Below are 20414 nucleotides of genomic sequence, written 5' to 3'. Positions count from 1 at the left end.
CAATCTTAGTGCCATCTGCAAACTTGCTAATAACCTTTCCCCAAATCATTTATGTATATCACAAACAACAGTGGTCCCAGCACAGATCCCGTGTGGACACACTGGTCACACATCTTCATTTTGAGAAGCTCCCTTCCATTACTATTCTGTCTCTACTGTTGCCCAACCAGTTCACTATCCATTTAGCTAGGACACCTTATACCCCATGCGACTTCACCTTCTTCATCAGCCTACTAAAGCCCATGTATATGACCAATTCAACAAAATGTTACTTGAACTCACTGATCATCTCCTGGATATTTTGCCTCTCGCTGACAGAAATATGTTGTTCTTTCAACTGCCGATCCATCACTTTCACCTCCCGTTTCAGCTGTGCAATCTGCTTCTCCAGCTCTTTAATGGCCTCCTGTTTCTTTTTGAGAACCTTGCTATGGAACTAAACACAAAGCAATTCATAAAGTTAGACAGTTATCAATTTCTCCTTGATAATTTTGCTAAAATGATGGTTGAGCATATTTATTCATTGGGAAAACATGGAATAATCATCTTGACAGCCATGTGGCCCCTTGATTTGTAAGTCGGTGTTTTTGTTCTGTTTGAGATTCCTCTTGCTCTGCTTTCATTCACTATTCATTATAATTTATTTCCATCTCCCTCACACCTACCGTGCTTTCTCTTAAATGTGTCTCTTCTAATCACTTCCACATTCTCACCACTCCCTGGTGAGGACTTCTCTGAATTCCCTAATAAAAATAGAAATTGCTGGAGAAACTCATCAGTTTGAGTTTTTTTTTTCAGATTTCCAGCACCTTCAGTACTTTGTTTTATCTCTCTGAATTCCTTGTTGGGTTTATGATTGTTTTACTTTTGGACCTTAGTTTTGGATTCAACCACAAGTAGAAACACCTTTTGGTACATAAAACCTTTGTGACCTTTAAAGAGTTCATCAGGTCAATCTGATTTCTCTTGCAAGATATGACCTCTTTAGTATCAGATTTAGGTGAATGTGCTTCATTCAATGACAATGAAAATTGAGCTGTTGAGGATCCAGGGAGACTCCTCCATTTATGGGCTTTGTTTTTGTACCTCCATTGCTTCTTCTAATTGAATAGCACCATTTGAAGTTATTCTCTTAACCACCCAACAGAGGGAACTTTGAGGGTTTAGAAATTAGTGCCCCACCATCCCTGAGACAGCATATAGCAGATTTAATCAGGTATCAATTACCTTCTCCTGACCTTGAACTGAGCGTTCCATTCCCATAATGTTTGCATTGATTTGAGAATCATAATTCGCCTCCCTTAGATACTAGGAAAGAAAAATACAGTGTTAGTCTTGAAAAGGGAAAAACATTCATTGTCATCACTGATACCTGTTTTTTTTGTTGCAAGAGAATGGATGTGCTATTCCTCTTTTAGACACAGAACTTAGTTTCTCCCTTGCTTCCTTGGTCTTTCCCATTAAAAGCAATGCTGAGGAGGGCCTCACATCTGTAAAGTAAGACTAGACTGCCACTGCTCAAGAATTTCGGCAGCTCCAGTAGAATTTGCCTGACAGGTCAGACCAAATTCAGATACCTGGGGGTCACCCTGTCAGGAGAACCTTTTCCTTTTCCCCTGAGTTCCCTGTCAAGAGAGCTTCCCTATTCCCCTTGGATTTTCATCAAGAGATTTTCCCCATTCCCAGAGTTTCTCTATATCTTAGGCAGGTCAGTTTCATTGGGATGGTGTTAGCCCTTACCATCTGTGCTTGTTTGCTGATCTTAAATTTCAGGATGTCTCGGATCTTGTTGTGCAAGTCATCCATTTGCATCAACATCTTCTGGCATTCCCACTCCACCTGAACAATTTTCTTCCTGAAGTCTTTGCATTCCACCATACTGGCCACCTTCTTTTCTCCTAATAACTGGATATCAATGAATAAACAATGGTCATACAGCAATTCTAACACTGACATTCAGCCAGATTACAAAGTGTAAATGAGGATGCCCCTAATCAATCTCAAAACATCTCTCCCTCCCAACACAGCCCACTTTCCAACTTTATTGCCCCATTCTTACTGGAGACATTCTAGTTAAAATCCCCATTAAATCAGATCCATCCTCTGAGATATCTCTTCTTTTTCCCTTTCATTGAAATTCATGCTTTTTAAAATGCCACTTAGATTGCTTTTTTTCTTTCTCTTCTAACTCAAAGTTTTATTAGTTTTCTAACTGAGTCCCTTAGCTAATTCTAAGTTGACATCTCAATTTTCCCTCCTAATTTCCTAAGTCCTGAATAATCATTTGAAGCATTCTCATCCTTCCAAGACCCAGTTATTATTTCTACGTTCAATTTATCTGCTCACTCTCAGTTTAGCCTTGGACAAAGCTTTCAAATAATCTTCTTTCTAGTTTCTTTTCTGTGAACCACAGGAACTTTGAGTCCACTGGCAGGAATATTTCATAATTATGGTCTAAATTACTTCAGTTCGAACAACCTGAGGATTTCTGAAGATTCCAAACTTTCTTGGCTTAGAAGCTTCATAGACAAGAAAGCATTTCTGCTGTGGTGACTGGAGCCCCTTGAGCTGAACTAAACATTGTCGTCCTTCTACTCAGAGAAAAACTGTTCTCTTCTGAATTGAACTTTGGGTTCATCTGAACTAAAATTTGGAGCCTTCTATTCTGAATTAATAACTAAATGAGTTATCTTGATGTGTTTATTTGACTTGTTATAAACACAGCAGTATGAACATTGAATCTACTAACACCACAGACAGCTGCAAGGCAGTTGGCTGAAGATACTTGCATTCTTAGAAATGTATTTAAGATCACTGTCCAAATGACTAGACTTATTAAAAAATTCTTAACACAACTAAACAAAACCCATCTGCTCTATTTATGACTTACAACATAAAGTCCAAATTCAAAAATAATGATAATATGTATTTGAGTTTCCAGTAAACCGTAGCAAGGTGCTTATTCTGGTGACGAGTCTGGCCTCAAATTCATGGTTTATGTCTCACAGAACATGGGACACATCTTTCTAAACTTGCAGAGAAAAAGTGAAATGAGTCAGTCTGGCTCCTTACCTGAATGGTGCTGTTCAGATCCTCCACGACGCCTTTATGTAGGAAAATGGAATTGGAATAGTCAGGAATGAAGTCACTGCTCGTCACCTCCACTTGGCCTTGTTTCAACACAAGTTGCACCATCAGATTCAGCTGAAATTGTGACTTGATTTCACGGAGACTGCTTACAGTGAGGGGTAGAAAGAGCACAACTTTAAACTCTGGCCACATCATAGGCCATTCAAAAGGTTACTTACTTCTAGGAACTTTCCCCACAATTAAAATAAAAGGACCTCATTTCTATAGCACCTTCCCCAACCTCAGCACATCCCAAAGTGCTTTACAATCAATTATGCATTTTTCTGAAGTTTGGATACAGTTGTATTATAGGAAACAGAACAACCAATGTTCACATAGCAAACTCCCACAGACACAACATGATAATTATCCAGTTTATCTGTTTCAGTGCTTTCCTGGGGGTTAACTATTAGTTCCTTAACATCAGGAAGAACATCTTTGATCTCCAAATAATGGCCGTAGGATCTTATACACCCGTCAACGAGCGGAGATTCCTCAGGTGTGTCAATACATGTTATAGGTTTAAATATACAGACTGCAGCTTGAACCCAAAGTCTCTTGATTGAGGTGCCAATATAAGGGTGGCCAGTGATGTTTTTTCCCTTTTTCAGAAATTCCCTGACTGCCAAACACTTAAAGTAAAGTGGGACTGACTTGTTGAGTTCCTGGATCAAATTGTTGATTTGTTGCCCATTATTTTCATCCTCCTCCATCCTCCTTTGAAGAAACATCTGCATCTCTGCCAGAGTCACAGCCTTGAACCTCACCTGAGAAAGAAGCAGACACGTGAACCTCAGGCTTTAATAGAAAAATCTAAAACCAAGAATCTCAGTTGCCACTGCCTTTGGTGCAGGAGCAAGTGCCTTTTATCCACCAGTGTAGGTAGGGCTCTGACCTTGGCAGTTGCCTATCACACAAAAATCACAGCACTTCCAGTTCACAGTCCTGATTAGATAACATTACAAGCTGACAATCAGACTTTCCTTCAAAGGGAAAGGATGGCAATCACATTTTGGACAATCTGAGATAGCAGGAGGCTTTGCAAGGAAGAAGAAAATAGAGACCATTCAGCCCCTCAAAGCCTGTTTCACTGTTCAGTTAGATCTTGGCAGATCTGTATCTCAACTCCATTAACTTGCTTTGGTTCTATAACTCTTCATGGCCTTATCCAACAAGAATCTCAGCCCATGAACTTAATGAGGTAAATTGTGAGGTTATCCATTTTGGTAGAAGGAACAGTTGTGCAGAGAATTTCGTTAATGGTAAGAGATTAGAAAGTACAGATGCACAAAGCGTGTTCTTACTGATAAATCACTGAAGGCTGAAATGCAGCTAGCTATCAAGAAAGCTAATGGAATGTTAGCCTTTATTGCGAGATGATTGAGCACAGGATTAGCTACACTATGCTTCAATTGTATAGGAGCCTGGTTGAACTGTACCTGGGGTACTGCATACAGTTTTGGTCTCCTTGCCTTACCTTAGATATTATTGCTATTGGTGGGAGTGCAATGACTGTTCATAAGATTTGCTCCCAAGATAGTAGAACTATCCTATGGAAAAGGATTGAAGAAACTGGGCCTTTATTCTTTAGAGTTTCTAAGAATGAGGGAGATGTCAATGAAAGTTGCAAAATATTCAAAGGGATAGCGAGTTTCACCTGGTTGGGTAATGTTGGACCAGGGGATACAATTTCAATGTATTGTTATGGACCAGACCAGAACCCCTCAAAGCATTTCAAAAAAGCAGCTCAGACCCTAACTTTGCTAGTTGTTTTAAGCAGGTGTAACACAGATATTCCAGGAGGGATGCAGTTGGTCAAACATTTAGTTTAAACAAAACTATTTATTTACAAGAGTACCGAATGAAACACAAACAAGAGAGAATAGAATACAGAATAAAGTAACCTATCCAAAAACCTGACAGATCAACCCAACTTAATGATACTGTTCCAAATACTTGCAACAATCCCCATAAACACCCCTTGACACAAAAGGTAAAATCAGGAAAGGTCTTACAGGAAAGGTGTCAGAGAGAGAGAGAGGAGGATCAGCCTGGACCTTTTTTTTTGGGTCCGGCAGCGTTTACAACTGCCTGACTGCTTTCACTGAATTTCCAGACCAAACCAAACCAGAGAAAAGCTGAGCTGGGAAAACTGGCCACTCTCTTTTCATTGTACATGTGTTTTTTCTTTAAACTTGAAAGCCCTTTTCATGAGGAAGTATCTGTTAGCTACAATCAAATTGGCCCTGAAACCCACCCAAGCCCAGACCTTTCAGAACCTGTGTCTCTACGACTTCTCTGGGGTAAAAAAAGCCAACCTTGTTAAAGGAGCATCATCATCACAAGGGGGAAGCCATTTAGGAGTGAAATTGGGAGAATTTTACACAAGCTGAAAGATCGGTCTTTGAGTTTGTTAACAGTCGTGATTAACAGATTAGTGAATATCAATGATGTGAAGAGACATGGGGATAGTGTGGGGAAACAGGCATTGAAACGGATGATCAGCTATGATTGTATTAAATGGAGGAGCTGCTCAATGGACTGAATGGTCTACTCCTGCTCCTATGTTCTCATGTCATCATTCTCATAAGACCACCCTCTTTTCCAGATTTGCACTTCCTTCTGTGTGAAAGAAGTACTTCCTGACTTTAATCTTAACATTCTTGCCTCTTGTTCCACATCAGAGGAAATAATTTTCATCTATCTACTTGAATCCTTTTATCTTCTTAAGCACCTCAATTAGGTTACCTCTTAAACTTTTACTTTTCTCTCATTTATGGCCAGATTGCTGAGGAAAACTCAAAACTCTATTAAACTCAAGGGAATGAAAGCTTTGTCTGTGGAACTGCAGTTGATAATTTAACTTGTTTCAACCCAGCATCATGTTGGAGAATTTGCAGTGTATTTGCATTTGATAAATTACTCTGAACTTACCCAGTTTTATTCTCTTAGAGGATTGGAACTGGGCTGAATTACCTGCTTGCCATGTAGACACATTCAGTGAGGTATCAGGTGAGCTAGCTGACTTGCCTACCTGTGGACCTCCCACTAGGAGTTCAGTCAGCTCAAGTATTTGGCACCACTTAAATCACAAATTGAACACACCTATCGTGAGCAGAACTAAGTAAGCCCAGACAGAGGAACCTCTCTTTCACCTGATTTTCACTCTCTATTTTTTTTCTCCTACTTTCACAGAACCGATTCCACACAGCTGGGTCCAGGTTCTCGGGTTTGAAATCAAGTGAATCTAAATCCAACATGGCAGCCAGGAAACTGGCATGACTGTCATCGACTGACTGCGATTGGTCCTCAAAAGGGTTGGCTGTTGCCACTTGGATCCTTTGCAATTGTACCCTAAACAGAATGAGAAAATATACTTTAGAAACTGGGTTAACAGATAGAAACCATAGGCCCCAGACACACCCTTGCAGGGAGCAGCATCAAAGCCAATTGGATTACTCCCAAACAGATCATACCCTCATTCAATGAGTTATCTGAAAATTGAGACTTCACAAACCACAACACAACATGTCAATGTATAGTCAGGGCAGATAAAAGTGAGCTGTCCTGGTCTGTTGGCAGTTTGTGTAGCACTCACTGGGCAGTGTTGTGCTGTATGTGTGGAGTCACTCACTGGGCAGTGTTGTGCTGTATGTGTGGAGTCACTCACTGGGCAGTGTTGTGCTGTGTGTGGGGTCACTCACTGGGCAGTGTTGTGCTGTGTGTGTAGAGTCCCTCACTGGGCAGTGTTATGCTATGTGTGTAGAGTCACTCACTGGGCAGTGTTATGCTGTGTGTGTGGGGTCACTCACTGGGCAGTGTTGTGCTGTGTGTGTAGAATCACTCACTGGGCAGTGTTGTTCTGTGTGTGTAGAGTCACTCACTGGGCAGTGTTGTGCTGTATGTGTGGAGTCACTCACTGGGCAGTGTTGTGCTGTATGTGTGGAGTCACTCACTGGGCAGTGTTGTGCTGTGTGTGGGGTCACTCACTGGGCAGTGTTGTGCTGTGTGTGTAGAGTCCCTCACTGGGCAGTGTTATGCTATGTGTGTAGAGTCACTCACTGGGCAGTGTTGTGCTGTATGTGTGGAGTCACTCACTGGGCAGTGTTATGCTGTGTGTTTGGGGTCACTCACTGGGCAGTGTTGTGCTGTGTGTGTGGGGTCACTCACTGGGCAGTGTTATGCTGTGTGTGTGGGGTCACTCACTGGGCAGTGTTGTGCTGTATGTGTAGAGTCACTCACTGGGCAGTGTTGTGCTGTGTGTGTAGAGTCACTCACTGGGCAGTGTTATGCTGTGTGTAGAGTCACTCACTGGGTAGTGTTGTGCTGTATGTGTAGAGTCACTCACTGGGCAGTGTTGTGCTGTGTGTAGAGTCACTCACTGGGCAGTGTTGTTCTGTGTGTGTAGAGTCACTCACTGGGCAGTGTTATGCTGTGTGTGTGGGGTCACTCACTGTGCAGTGTTGTGCTGTGTGTGGGGTCACTCACTGGGCAGTGTTGTGCTGTGTGTGTAGAGTCACTCACTGGACAGTGTTGTGCTGTATGTGTGGAGTCACTCACTGGGCAGTGTTGTGCTGTATGTGTGGAGTCACTCACTGGGCAGTGTTGTGCTGTGTGTGGGGTCACTCACTGGGCAGTGTTATGCTGTGTGTGTGGGGTCACTCACTGGGCAGTGTTGTGCTGTGTGTGTAGAGTCACTCACTGGGCAGTGTTGTGCTGTGTATGTGAGGTCACTCACTGGGCAGTGTTGTGCTGTATGTTTGGGGTCACTCTCTGGGCAGTGTTGTGCTGTATGTGGAGTCACTCTCTGGGCAGTGTTGTGCTGTGTGTGTGGGGTCGCTCACTGGGCAGTGTTGTGCTGTGTGTGTGGGTTCACTCACTGGGCAGTGTTATGCTGTGTGTGTAGAGTCACTCACGGTGCAGTGTTGTGCTGTCTGTGGAGTCACTCACTGGGCAGTGTTGTGCTGTGTGTTTGGGATCACTCACTGGGCAGTGTTGTGCTGTATGTCGAGTCACTCTCTGGGCAGTGTTGTGCTGTGTGTGTGGGGTCGCTCACTGGGCAGTGTTGTGCTGTGTGTGTAGAGTCATTCACTGGGCAGTGTTGTGCTTTATGTTTGGGGTCACTCTGGGCAGTGTTGTGCTGTGTGTGTGGAGTCACTCACTGGGCAGTGTTGTGCTGTATGTGTGGAGTCACTCACTGGGCAGTGTTGTGCTGTGTGTGTAGAGTCACTCACTGGGCAGTGTTATGCTATGTGTGTAGAGTCACTCACTGGGCAGTGTTGTGCTGTGTGTGTAGAGTCACTCACTGGGCAGTGTTATGCTGTGTGTGTAGAGTCACTCACTGGGCAGTGTTGTGCTGAGTTGTGCGGAGTCACTCACTGGGCAGTGTTATGCTGTGTGTTTGGGGTCACTCTCTGGGCAGTGTTGTGCTGTGTGTGTGGGGTCACTCACTGGGCAGTGTTGTGCTGTATGTTTGGGGTCACTCTCTGGGCAGTGTTGTGCTGTGTGTGGGGTCACTCACTGGGCAGTGTTGTGCTGTATGTTTGGGGTCACTCTCTGGGCAGTGTTGTGCTGTATGTGTGGAGTCACTCACTGGGCAGTGTTGTGCTGTGTGTGTAGAGTCACTCACTGGGCAGTGTTGTGCTGTGTGTGTAGAGTCACTCACTGGGCAGTGTTATGCTGTGTGTGTAGAGTCACTCACTGGGCAGTGTTGTGCTGAGTTGTGCGGAGTCACTCACTGGGCAGTGTTATGCTGTGTGTTTGGGGTCACTCTCTGGGCAGTGTTGTGCTGTGTGTGTGGGGTCACTCACTGGGCAGTGTTGTGCTGTGTATGTGGAGTCACTCACTGGGCAGTGTTGTGCTGTACGTGTGGAGTCACTCACTGGGCAGTGTTGTGCTGTATATGGAGTCACTCACTTGGGTCTGCGTTTGTATAATTTATAAAGTTGGTCAACCATTGTAGCAGAGACATCAGAGAACTCCTTCCTGAATCCACGATCTAGGAGCTGAGGTGAAACAAGAATAGATTCTGTATTAGAAAGAAAGTTAAAGCAGACAAGGATGGGTGCTCCCTGACCCACAGGTAGAATCCCAAAGCTCACAGGGCAATTGATCCTGAATGCCACAGCTATTGTGAACTAGAACCGAGTTGCATAATATAGGAGTCACAGAGCCCCTGATCAGGACACCGGGTTCCCTGTACTTCCCTGCTCATCAGTTAGTACAGCCACAAGTAGCTTTGTGACTGGTAAACACAGTTGCAATTGAACAAGATCTCATGGTCCTTGCTTCCCAAAATTGTGTGATCCCTAAGGCCAATTTTGAACAAACCTTACCTCAACCCTAGTCACAAATTTGTTCACTCTTTAAACACATGTCCATCCACTAATCCCAGTATTGTGTACATCCAAATCTGTGTTGTCCATTCTCTAATTACAATATTGTTCATGCTATAAACCCAGTGTTGTCCACGTCATGTACCCAGTGTTGTCCACTCCCTGTACCAAGTGTTGTTCATTCTCTAAACCCAGAGTTATTCATTCCCTGACCCCAGTGTTGTCCACTCCCTGTACCCAGTGTTGTCCACTCCCTGTACCCAGTGTTGTCCACTCCTTGTACCCAGTGTTGTCCACTCCCTAAACCCAGTGTTGTCCACTCCCTAAACCCAGTGTTGTCCACTCCCTGTACCCAGTGTTGTCCACTCCTTGTACCCAGTGTTGTCCACTCCCTAAACCCAGTGTTGTCCACTCCCTAAATCCAGTGTTGTTCACTCCCTAAATCCAGTATTGTCCACTCCCTGTACCCAGTGTTGTCCACTCCATAAACCCAGTGTTGTTCACTCCCTGTACCCAGTGTTGTCCACTCCCTGTACCCAGTGTTGTTCACTCCCTGGACCCAGTGTTGTCCACTCCCTAAACCCAGTATTGTCCACTCCCTGTACCCAGTGTTATCCACTCCCTGTACCCAGTGTTGTCCACCCCCTGTACCCAGTGTTGTTCACTCCCTGTACCCATTGTTGTTCACTCCCTGTACCCAGTTTTGATCATTCCCTGGACCCAGTGTTGTCCATTCCCTAAACCCAGTGTTGTCCACTCCCTAAACCCAGTGTTGTCCACTCCCTAAACCCAGTGTTGTTCACTCCCTGTACTCAGTGTTGTCCATTCCCTGGACCCAGTGTTGTTCACTCCCTGTACCCAGTGTTGTCCACTACCTGTACCTAGTGTTGTCCACTCCCTGTACCCAGTGTTGTCCACTCCCTGTACCCAGTGTTGTACACTCCCTGTTCCCAGTGTTGTTCACTCCCTGTACCGTGTTGTCCACTCCCTAAATACAGTGTTGTCCACTCCCTGTACCCAGTGTTGTCCACTCCCTGTACCCAGTGTTGTTCACTCCCTGTACCCAGTGTGGTTCACTCCCTGTACCCAGTGTTGTTCACTCCCTGTACCCAGTGTGGTTCACTCCCTGTACCCAGTGTTGTCCATTCTCTGGACCCAGTGTTGTTCACTCGCTATATCCAGTGTTGTCCATTCCCTGTACCCAGTGTTGTCCACTATCTGTACCCAGTGTTGTTCACTCTCTGTACCGAGTGTTGTTCACTCCCTGTACCCAGCATTGTCCATTCCCTGGACCCAGTGTTGTTCACTCCCTGTACCGTGTTGTCCACTCCATAAACCCAGTGTTGTCCACTCCCTAAACCCAGTGTGGTTCACTCCCTGTACCCAGTGTTGTCCATTCCCTGGACCCAGTGTTGTCCATTCCCTGGACCGAGTGTTGTTCACTCCCTGTACACAGTGTTGTCCACTCCCTAAACCCAGTGTTGTCCACTCCCTGTACCCAGTGTTGTCCATTCCCTGGACCCTGTGTTGTTCACTCCCTGTACCCAGTGTTGTCCACTCAATAAACCCAGTGTTGTTCACTCCCTGTACCCAGTGTTGTCCACTCCCTGTACCCAGTGTTGTCCACTCCTTGTACCCAGTGTTGTCCACTACCTGTACCTAGTGTTCACTCCCTGTACCCAGTGTTGTCCACTCCCTAAACCCAGTGTTGTTCACTCCCTGGACCCAGTGTTGTCCATTCCCTGTACCCAGTGTTCACTCCCTGTAGTGTTGTTCACTCCCTGTACCCAGTGTTCACTCCCTGTACCGTATTGTTCACTCCCTGTGCCCAGTGTTGTCCACTCCCTGTACCCAGTGTTGTCCATTCCCTGGACCCAGTGTTGTTCACACCCTTTACCCAGTGTTGTCCACTACCTGTACCGAGTGTTGTTCACTCCCTGTACCCAGTGTTGTTCACTCCCTGTACCCAGTGTTGTTCGCTCCCTGTACCCAGTGTTGTCCTCTCCCCGTACCCAGTGTTGTTCACTCCCTGTACCCAGTGTTGTTCACTCCCTGTACCCAGTGTTGTTCGCTCCCTGTACCCAGTGTTGTCCACTCCCCGTACCCAGTGTTGTTCACTCCCTGTACCCAGTGTTGTCCACTCCCTGTACCCAGTGTTGTCCACTCCCTCAACCCAGTGTTGTTCACTCCCTGTACCCAGTGTTGTCCACTCCCTGTACCCAGTGTTGTCCACTCCCTGTACCCAGTGTTGTTCACTCCCTGGTCCCAGTGTTGTCCACTCCCTAAGCCCAGTATTGTCCACTCCCTGTACCCAGTGTTATCTACTCCCTGTACCCAGTGTTGTCCACTCGCTGTACCCAGTGTTGTTCATTTTCTGGACCAAGTGTTGTCCATTCCCTGGACCCAGTGTTGTCCATTCCCTAAACCCAGTGTTGTCCACTCCCTAAACCAGTGTGGTTCAGCCCCTGTACCCAGTGTTGTCCACTACCTGTATTCAGTGTTGTTCACTCCCTGTACCGAGTGTTGTTCACTCCCTGTACCCAGCGTTGTCCATTCCCTGGACCCAGTGTTGTTCACTCCCTGTACCCAGTGTTGTTCACTCCCTGTACCCAGTGTTGTCCACTCCCTGTACCCAGTGTTGTTCACACCCTGGACCCAGTGTTGTCCACTCCCAAAACCCAGTATTGTCCACTCCCTGTACCCAGTGTTATCCATTCCCTGTACCCAGTGTTGTTCACTCCCTGTACCCAGTGTTGTTCATTTCCTGGACCCAGTGTTGTCCATTCCCTGGACCCAGTGTTGTCCATTCCCTAAACCCAGTGTTGTACACTCCCTGTACCCAGTGTTGTCCACTACCTGTACCGAGTGTTGTCCACTCCCTGTACCCAGTGTTGTCCACTCGCTGTACCCAGTGTTGTTCACTCCCTGTACCCATTGTTGTTCACTCCCTGTACCCAGTGTTGTCCACTACCTGTACCCAGTGTTGTCCACTCGCTGTACCCAGTGTTGTCCACTCGCTGTACCCAGTGTTGTTCACTCCCTGTACCCATTGTTGTTCACTCCCTGTACCCAGTGTTGTTCACTCCCTGTACCCATTGTTGTTCACTCCCTGTACCCAGTGTTGTTCATTTTCTGGACCAAGTGTTGTCCATTCCCTGGACCCAGTGTTGTCCATTCCCTAAACCCAGTGTTGTCCACTCCCTAAACCAGTGTGGTTCAGCCCCTGTACCCAGTGTTGTCCACTACCTGTATTAAGTGTTGTTCACTCCCTGTACCGAGTGTTGTTCACTCCCTGTACCCAGCGTTGTCCATTCCCTGGACCCAGTGTTGTTCACTCCCTGTACCCAGTGTTGTTCACTCCCTGTACCCAGTGTTGTCCACTCCCTGTACCCAGTGTTGTTCACACCCTGGACCCAGTGTTGTCCACTCCCAAAACCCAGTATTGTCCACTCCCTGTACCCAGTGTTATCCACTCCCTGTACCCAGTGTTGTTCACTCCCTGTACCCAGTGTTGTTCATTTCCTGGACCCAGTGTTGTCCATTCCCTGGACCCAGTGTTGTCCATTCCCTAAACCCAGTGTTGTACACTCCCTGTACCCAGTGTTGTCCACTACCTGTACCGAGTGTTGTCCACTCCCTGTACCCAGTGTTGTCCACTCGCTGTACCCAGTGTTGTTCACTCCCTGTACCCATTGTTGTTCACTCCCTGTACCCAGTGTTGTCCACTACCTGTACCCAGTGTTGTCCACTCGCTGTACCCAGTGTTGTCCACTCGCTGTACCCAGTGTTGTTCACTCCCTGTACCCATTGTTGTTCACGCCCTGTACCCAGTGTTGTTCACTCCCTGTACCCATTGTTGTTCACTCCCTGTACCCAGTGTTGTTCATTTTCTGGACCAAGTGTTGTCCATTCCCTGGACCCAGTGTTGTCCATTCCCTAAACCCAGTGTTGTCCACTCCCTAAACCAGTGTGGTTCAGCCCCTGTACCCAGTGTTGTCCACTACCTGTATTCAGTGTTGTTCACTCCCTGTACCGAGTGTTGTTCACTCCCTGTACCCAGCGTTGTCCATTCCCTGGACCCAGTGTTGTTCACTCCCTGTACCCAGTGTTGTTCACTCCCTGTACCCAGTGTTGTCCACTCCCTGTACCCAGTGTTGTCCACTCCCTAAACCCAGTGTTGTCCACTCCCTAAATCCAGTGTTGTTCACTCCCTAAATCCAGTATTGTCCACTCCCTGTACCCAGTGTTGTCCACTCCATAAACCCAGTGTTGTTCACTCCCTGTACCCAGTGTTGTCCACTCCCTGTACCCAGTGTTGTTCACTCCCTGGACCCAGTGTTGTCCACTCCCTAAACCCAGTATTGTCCACTCCCTGTACCCAGTGTTATCCACCCCCTGTACCCAGTGTTGTTCACTCCCTGTACCCATTGTTGTTCACTCCCTGTACCCAGTTTTGATCATTCCCTGGACCCAGTGTTGTCCATTCCCTAAACCCAGTGTTGTCCACTCCCTAAACCCAGTGTTGTCCACTCCCTAAACCCAGTGTTGTTCACTCCCTGTACCCAGTGTTGTCCACTCCCTGTACCCAGTGTTGTTCACTCCCTGTATTCAGTGTTGTCCATTCCCTGGACCCAGTGTTGTTCACTCCCTGTACCCAGTGTTGTCCACTACCTGTACCTAGTGTTGTCCACTCCCTGTACTCAGTGTTGTCCACTCCCTGTACCCAGTGTTGTACACTCCCTGTTCCCAGTGTTGTTCACTCCCTGTACCGTGTTGTCCAGAGCCTAAACACAGTGTTGTCCACTCCCTGTACCCAGTGTTGTCCACTCCCTGTACCCAGTGTTGTTCACTCCCTGTACCCAGTGTGGTTCACTCCCTGTACCCAGTGTTGTCCATTCTCTGGACCCAGTGTTGTTCACTCCCTGTACCCAGTGTTGTCCACTATCTGTACCCAGTGTTGTTCACTCCCTGTACCGAGTGTTGTTCACTCCCTGTACCCAGCATTGTCCATTCCCTGGACCCAGTGTTGTTCACTCCCTGTACCGTGTTGTCCACTCCATAAACCCAGTGTTGTCCACTCCCTAAACCCAGTGTTGTCCACTCCCTAAACCCAGTGTGGTTCACTCCCTGTACCCAGTGTTGTCCATTCCCTGGACCCAGTGTTGTCCATTCCCTGGACCGAGTGTTGTTCACTCCCTGTACACAGTGTTGTCCACTCCCTAAACCCAGTGTTGTCCACTCCCTGTACCCAGTGTGGTCCATTCCCTGGACCCTGTGTTGTTCACTCCCTGTACCCAGTGTTGTCCACTCAATAAACCCAGTGTTGTTCACTCCCTGTACCCAGTGTTGTCCACTCCCTGTACCCAGTGTTGTCCACTCCTTGTACCCAGTGTTGTCCACTACCTGTACCCAGTGTTCACTCCCTGTACCCAGTGTTGTCCACTCCCTAAACCCAGTGTGGTTCACTCCCTGTACCCAGTGTTGTCCATTCCCTGGACCCAGTGTTGTTCACTCCCTGGACCCAGTGTTGTCCATTCCCTGTACCCAGTGTTCACTCCCTGTAGTGTTGTTCACTCCCTGTACCCAGTGTTCACTCCCTGTACCGTGTTGTTCACTCCCTGTGCCCAGTGTTGTCCACTCCCTGTACCCAGTGTTGTCCATTCCCTGGACCCAGTGTTGTTCACACCCTTTACCCAGTGTTGTCCACTACCTCTACCGAGTGTTGTTCACTCCCTGTACCCAGTGTTGTTCACTCCCTGTACCCAGTGTTGTTCGCTCCCTGTACCCAGTGTTGTCCTCTCCCCGTACCCAGTGTTGTTCACTCCCTGTACCCAGTGTTGTTCACTCCCTGTACCCAGTGTTGTCCACTCCCTGTACCCAGTGTTGTTCACTCCCTGGTCCCAGTGTTGTCCACTCCCTAAGCCCAGTATTGTCCACTCCCTGTACCCAGTGTTATCTACTCCCTGTACCCAGTGTTGTCCACTCGCTGTACCCAGTGTTGTTCACTCCCTGTACCCATTGTTGTTCACTCCATGTACCCAGTGTTGTTCACTCCCTGTACCCAGTGTTGTTCGCTCCCTGTACCCAGTGTTGTCCACTCACCGTACCCAGTGTTGTTCACTCCCTGTACCTAGTGTTGTTCACTCCCTGTACCCAGTGTTGTCCACTCCCTGTACCCAGTGTTGTTCACTCCCTGGTCTCAGTGTTGTCCACTCCCTAAGCCCAGTATTGTCCACTCGCTGTACCCAGTATTGTCCACTCCCTGTAACCAGTGTTATCTACTCCCTGTACCCAGTGTTGTTCACTCCCTGTACCCAGTGTTGTTCACTCCCTGTACCCATTGTTGTTCACTCCCTGTACCCAGTGTTGTTCATTTTCTGGACCAAGTGTTGTCCATTCCCTGGACCCAGTGTTGTCCATTCCCTAAACCCAGTGTTGTCCACTCCCTAAACCAGTGTGGTTCAGCCCCTGTACCCAGTGTTGTCCACTACCTGTATTCAGTGTTGTTCACTCCCTGTACCGAGTGTTGTTCACTCCCTGTACCCAGCGTTGTCCACTCCCTGTACCCATTGTTGTTCACTCCCTGTACCCAGTGTTGTTCATTTTCTGGACCAAGTGTTGTCCATTCCCTGGACCCAGTGTTGTTCACACCCTTTACCCAGTGTTGTCCACTACCTCTACCGAGTGTTGTTCACTCCCTGTACCCAGTGTTGTTCACTCCCTGTACCCAGTGTTGTTCGCTCCCTGTACCCAGTGTTGTCCTCTCCCCGTACCCAGTGTTGTTCACTCCCTGTACCCAGTGTTGTTCACTCCCTGTACCCAGTGTTGTCCACTCCCTGTACCCAGTGTTGTTCACTCCCTGGTCCCAGTGTTGTCCACTCCCTAAGCCCAGTATTGTCCACTCCCTGTACCCAGTGTTATCTACTCCCTGTACCCAGTGTTGTCCACTCGCTGTACCCAGTGTTGTTCACTCCCTGTACCCATTGTTGTTCACTCCATGTACCCAGTGTTGTTCACTCCCTGTACCCAGTGTTGTTCGCTCCCTGTACCCAGTGTTGTCCACTCACCGTACCCAGTGTTGTTCACTTCCTGTACCTAGTGTTGTTCACTCCCTGTACCCAGTGTTGTCCACTCCCTGTACCCAGTGTTGTTCCCTCCCTGGTCTCAGTGTTGTCCACTCCCTAAGCCCAGTATTGTCCACTCGCTGTACCCAGTATTGTCCACTCCCTGTAACCAGTGTTATCTACTCCCTGTACCCAGTGTTGTTCACTCCCTGTACCCAGTGTTGTTCACTCCCTGTACCCATTGTTGTTCACTCCCTGTACCCAGTGTTGTTCATTTTCTGGACCAAGTGTTGTCCATTCCCTGGACCCAGTGTTGTCCATTCCCTAAACCCAGTGTTGTCCACTCCCTAAACCAGTGTGGTTCAGCCCCTGTACCCAGTGTTGTCCACTACCTGTATTCAGTGTTGTTCACTCCCTGTACCGAGTGTTGTTCACTCCCTGTACCCAGCGTTGTCCACTCCCTGTACCCATTGTTGTTCACTCCCTGTACCCAGTGTTGTTCATTTTCTGGACCAAGTGTTGTCCATTCCCTGGACCCAGTGTTGTCCATTCCCTAAACCCAGTGTTGTCCACTCCCTAAACCAGTGTGGTTCAGCCCCTGTACCCAGTGTTGTCCACTACCTGTATTCAGTGTTGTTCACTCCCTGTACCGAGTGTTGTTCACTCCCTGTACCCAGCGTTGTCCATTCCCTGGACCCAGTGTTGTTCACTCCCTGCACCCAGTGTTGTCCACTCCCTGTACCCAGTGTTGTTCACACCCTGGACCCAGTGTTGTCCACTCCCTAAACCCAGTATTGTCCACTCCCTGTACCCAGTGTTATCCACTCCCTGTACCCAGTGTTGTTCACTCCCTGTACCCATTGTTGTTCACTCCCTGCACCCAGTGTTGTCCACTCCCTGTACCCAGTGTTGTTCACACCCTGGACCCAGTGTTGTCCACTCCCTAAACCCAGTATTGTCCACTCCCTGTACCCAGTGTTATCCACTCCCTGGACCCAGTGTTGTCCATTCCCTGGACCCAGTGTTGTCCATTCCCTAAACCCAGTGTTGTACACTCCCCGTACCCAGTGTTGTCCACTACCTGTACCGAGTGTTGTCCACTCCCTGTACCCAGTGTTGTCCACTCCCTGTACCGTGTTGTCCACTCCCTAAACCCAGTGTTGTCCACTCCCTGGACCCAGTGTTGTTCACTCCCTGTACCGTGTTGTCCACTCCCTAAACCCAGTGTTGTCCACTCACTAAACCCAGTATTGTCCACTCCCTGTACCCAGTGTTATCCACTCCCTGTACCCAGTGTTGTCCACTCCCTGGACCCAGTGTTGTCCACTCCCTAAACCCAGTATTGTCCACTCCCTGTACCCAGTGTTATCCACTCCCTGTACCCAGTGTTGTCCACTCCCTGTACCCAGTGTTGTTCACTCCCTAAACCCAGTGTTGTTCACTCCCTGTACCCAGTGTTATTCATTCCATGGACCCAGTGTTGTCCATTCCCTGGACCCACTGTTGTTCACTCCCTGTACCCAGTGTTGTCCACTACCTGTACCGAGTCTTGTCCACTCCCTGTACCCAGTGTTGTTCACTCCCTGTACCGTGTTGTCCACTCCCTAAACCCAGTGTTGTCCACTCCCTGGACCCAGTGTTGTTCACTCCCTGTACCGTGTTGTCCACTCCTTAAACCCAGTGATGTCCACTCCCTAAACCCAGTGTTGTTCACGCCCTGTACCCAGTGTTGTTCACTCCCCGTACCCAGAGTTGTTCACTCCCTGTACCCAGTGTTGTCCACTACCTGTACCGAGTGTTGTCCACTACCTGTAACCAGTGTTGTCCACTACCTGTACCGAGTGTTGTTCACTCCCTGTACCCAGTGTTGTTCACTCCCTGTTCCCAGTGTTGTCCATTCCCTGGACCCAGGGTTGTTCACTCCCTGTACCCAGTGTTGTCCACTACCTGTACCGAGTGTTGTCCACTCCCTGTACCCAGTATTGTCCACTCCCTAAACCCAGTGTTGTTCATTCCCTGTACCCAGTGTAGTTCACTCCCTGTACCCAGTGTTCACACCCTGTACCCAGTGTTGACCACTCTCTGTACGCAGTGTTCACTCCCTGTACCCAGTGTTGTTCATTCCCTGTACCCAGTGTTCACTCCCTGTACCCAGTGTTGTCCACTCCCAGTACCCAGTGTTGTTCACTCCCTGTACCCATTATTGTCCACTCCCTATACCCAGTGTTATCCACTCCCTGTACCCAGTGTTGTTCATTCCCTGTACCCATTGTTGTTCACTCCCTGTACCCAGTGTTGTTCATTCCCTGGACCCAGTGTTGTCCATTCCCTAAACCCAGTGTTGTCCACTCCCTAAACCCAGTGTTGTCCACTCCCTAAACCCAGTGTTGTTCACTCCTTGAACGCAGTGTTGTACACTCCCTGTACCCAGTGTTGTCCATTCCCTGGACCCAGTGTTGTTCACTCCCTGTACCCAGTGTTGTCCACTACCTGTACCGAGTGTTGTCCACTCCCTGTACCCAGTGTTGTTCACTCCCTGTACCCAGTGTTGTCCACTCCCTGTTCCCAGTGTTGTTCACTCCCTGTACCGTGTTGTCCACTCCCTAAACACAGTTTTGTCCACTCCCTGTACCCAGTGTTGTTCACTCCCTGTACCGTGTTGTCCACTCCATAAACCCAGTGTTGTCCACTCCCTAAACCCAGTGTTGTCCACTCCCTAAACCAAGTGTGGTTCACTCCCTGTACCCAGTGTTGTCCATTCCCTGGTACCAGTGTTGTTCACTCCCTGTACCCAGTGTTGTCCACTACCTGTACCCAGTGTTGTTCACTTCCTGTACCGAGTGTTGTTTACTCCCTGTACCCAGCGTTGTCCATTCCCTGGACTCAGTGTTGTTCACTCCCTGTACCGTGTTGTCCACTCCCTAAACCCAGTGTTGTGCACTCCCTAAACCCAGTGTTGTCCACTCCCTAAACCCAGTGTGGTTCACTCCCTGTACCCAGTGTTGTCCATTCCCTGGACCCAGTGTTGTTCACTCCCTGTACCCAGCGTTGTCCATTCCCTGGACCCAGTGTTGTTCATCCCTGTACCCAGTGTTGTCCACTCCCTGTACCCAGTGTTGTTCACTCCCTGGACCCAGTGTTGTCCACTCCCTAAACCCAGTATTGTCCCCTGCCTGTACCCAGTGTTATCCACTCCCTGTACCCAGTGTTGTCCACTCCCTGTGCCCAGTGTTGTTCACTCCCTGTACCCAGTGTTGTCCACTACCTGGACCCAGTGTTGTTCACTCCCTGTACCGTGTTCTTCACTCCCTGTACCCAGTGTTGTCCACTCCCTAAACCCAGTGTTGTCCACTCCCTAAACCCAGTGTTGTCCACTCCCTGTACCCAGTGTTGTTCCCTCCCTGTACCCAGTGTTGTTCACTCCCTGTACCAGTGTTGTTCACTCGCTGTACCCAGTGTAGTCCATTCCCTGGACCCACTGTTGTTCACTCCCTGTACCCAGTGTTGTCCACTACTGTACCGAGTGTTGTCCACTCCCTATATCCAGTGTTGTCCACTCCTTGTACCGTGTTGTCCACTCCCTAAACCCAGTGTTGTCCACTCCCTGGACCCAGTGTTGTTCACTCCCTGTACCGTGTTGTCCACTCCCTAAACCCAGTGTTGTCCACTCCCTAAACCCAGTGTTGTTCACTCCCTGTACCCAGTGTTGTTCACTCCCTGTACCCAGTGTTGTCCATTCCCTGGACCCACTGTTGTTCACCCCCTGTACCCAGTGTTGTCCACGTCATGTACCGAGTGTTGTCCACTCCCTGTACCCAGTGTTGTTCACTCCCTGTACCGTGTTGTCCACTCCCTAAACCCAGTGTTGTCCACTCCCTAATAACAG

The 20414-nt window shown here is 48.2% G+C and overlaps 1 protein-coding gene across 6 annotated transcripts in view; it reads right to left on the bottom strand.

Moving 5' to 3' along the window:
- cfap43 (cilia and flagella associated protein 43) overlaps positions 1-20414 on the bottom strand; it is a 145623-nt gene that overhangs the window by 8749 nt on the left and 116460 nt on the right. For 4 of the 6 annotated variants that reach the window (XM_043712886.2, XM_087998806.1, XM_087998804.1 and 1 more), the window contains 7 exons: positions 9046-9134; positions 6285-6483; positions 3784-3896; positions 3073-3235; positions 1741-1905; positions 1228-1308; positions 283-436 (listed from right to left, as the gene is read on the bottom strand). In XM_043712886.2, coding sequence (XP_043568821.2) covers positions 283-436; positions 1228-1308; positions 1741-1905; positions 3073-3235; positions 3784-3896; positions 6285-6483; positions 9046-9134 — 964 coding nt within the window. The remainder of the gene's footprint in view (positions 1-282; positions 437-1227; positions 1309-1740; positions 1906-3072; positions 3236-3783; positions 3897-6284; positions 6484-9045; positions 9135-20414) is intronic. The other 2 variants (XM_043712887.2, XM_087998805.1) reach the window with 1 other exon arrangement.

The sequence above is a fragment of the Chiloscyllium plagiosum genome, unplaced genomic scaffold (genome assembly GCF_037043375.1).
Source record: "Chiloscyllium plagiosum isolate Xiang-an unplaced genomic scaffold, Cpla_swu_hap1 HiC_scaffold_22, whole genome shotgun sequence".
Lineage (NCBI taxonomy): Eukaryota > Metazoa > Chordata > Chondrichthyes > Orectolobiformes > Hemiscylliidae > Chiloscyllium > Chiloscyllium plagiosum.
Note: the sequence above shows the minus strand (reverse complement) of the source record. Positions and strands in the feature narration are given on the sequence as shown.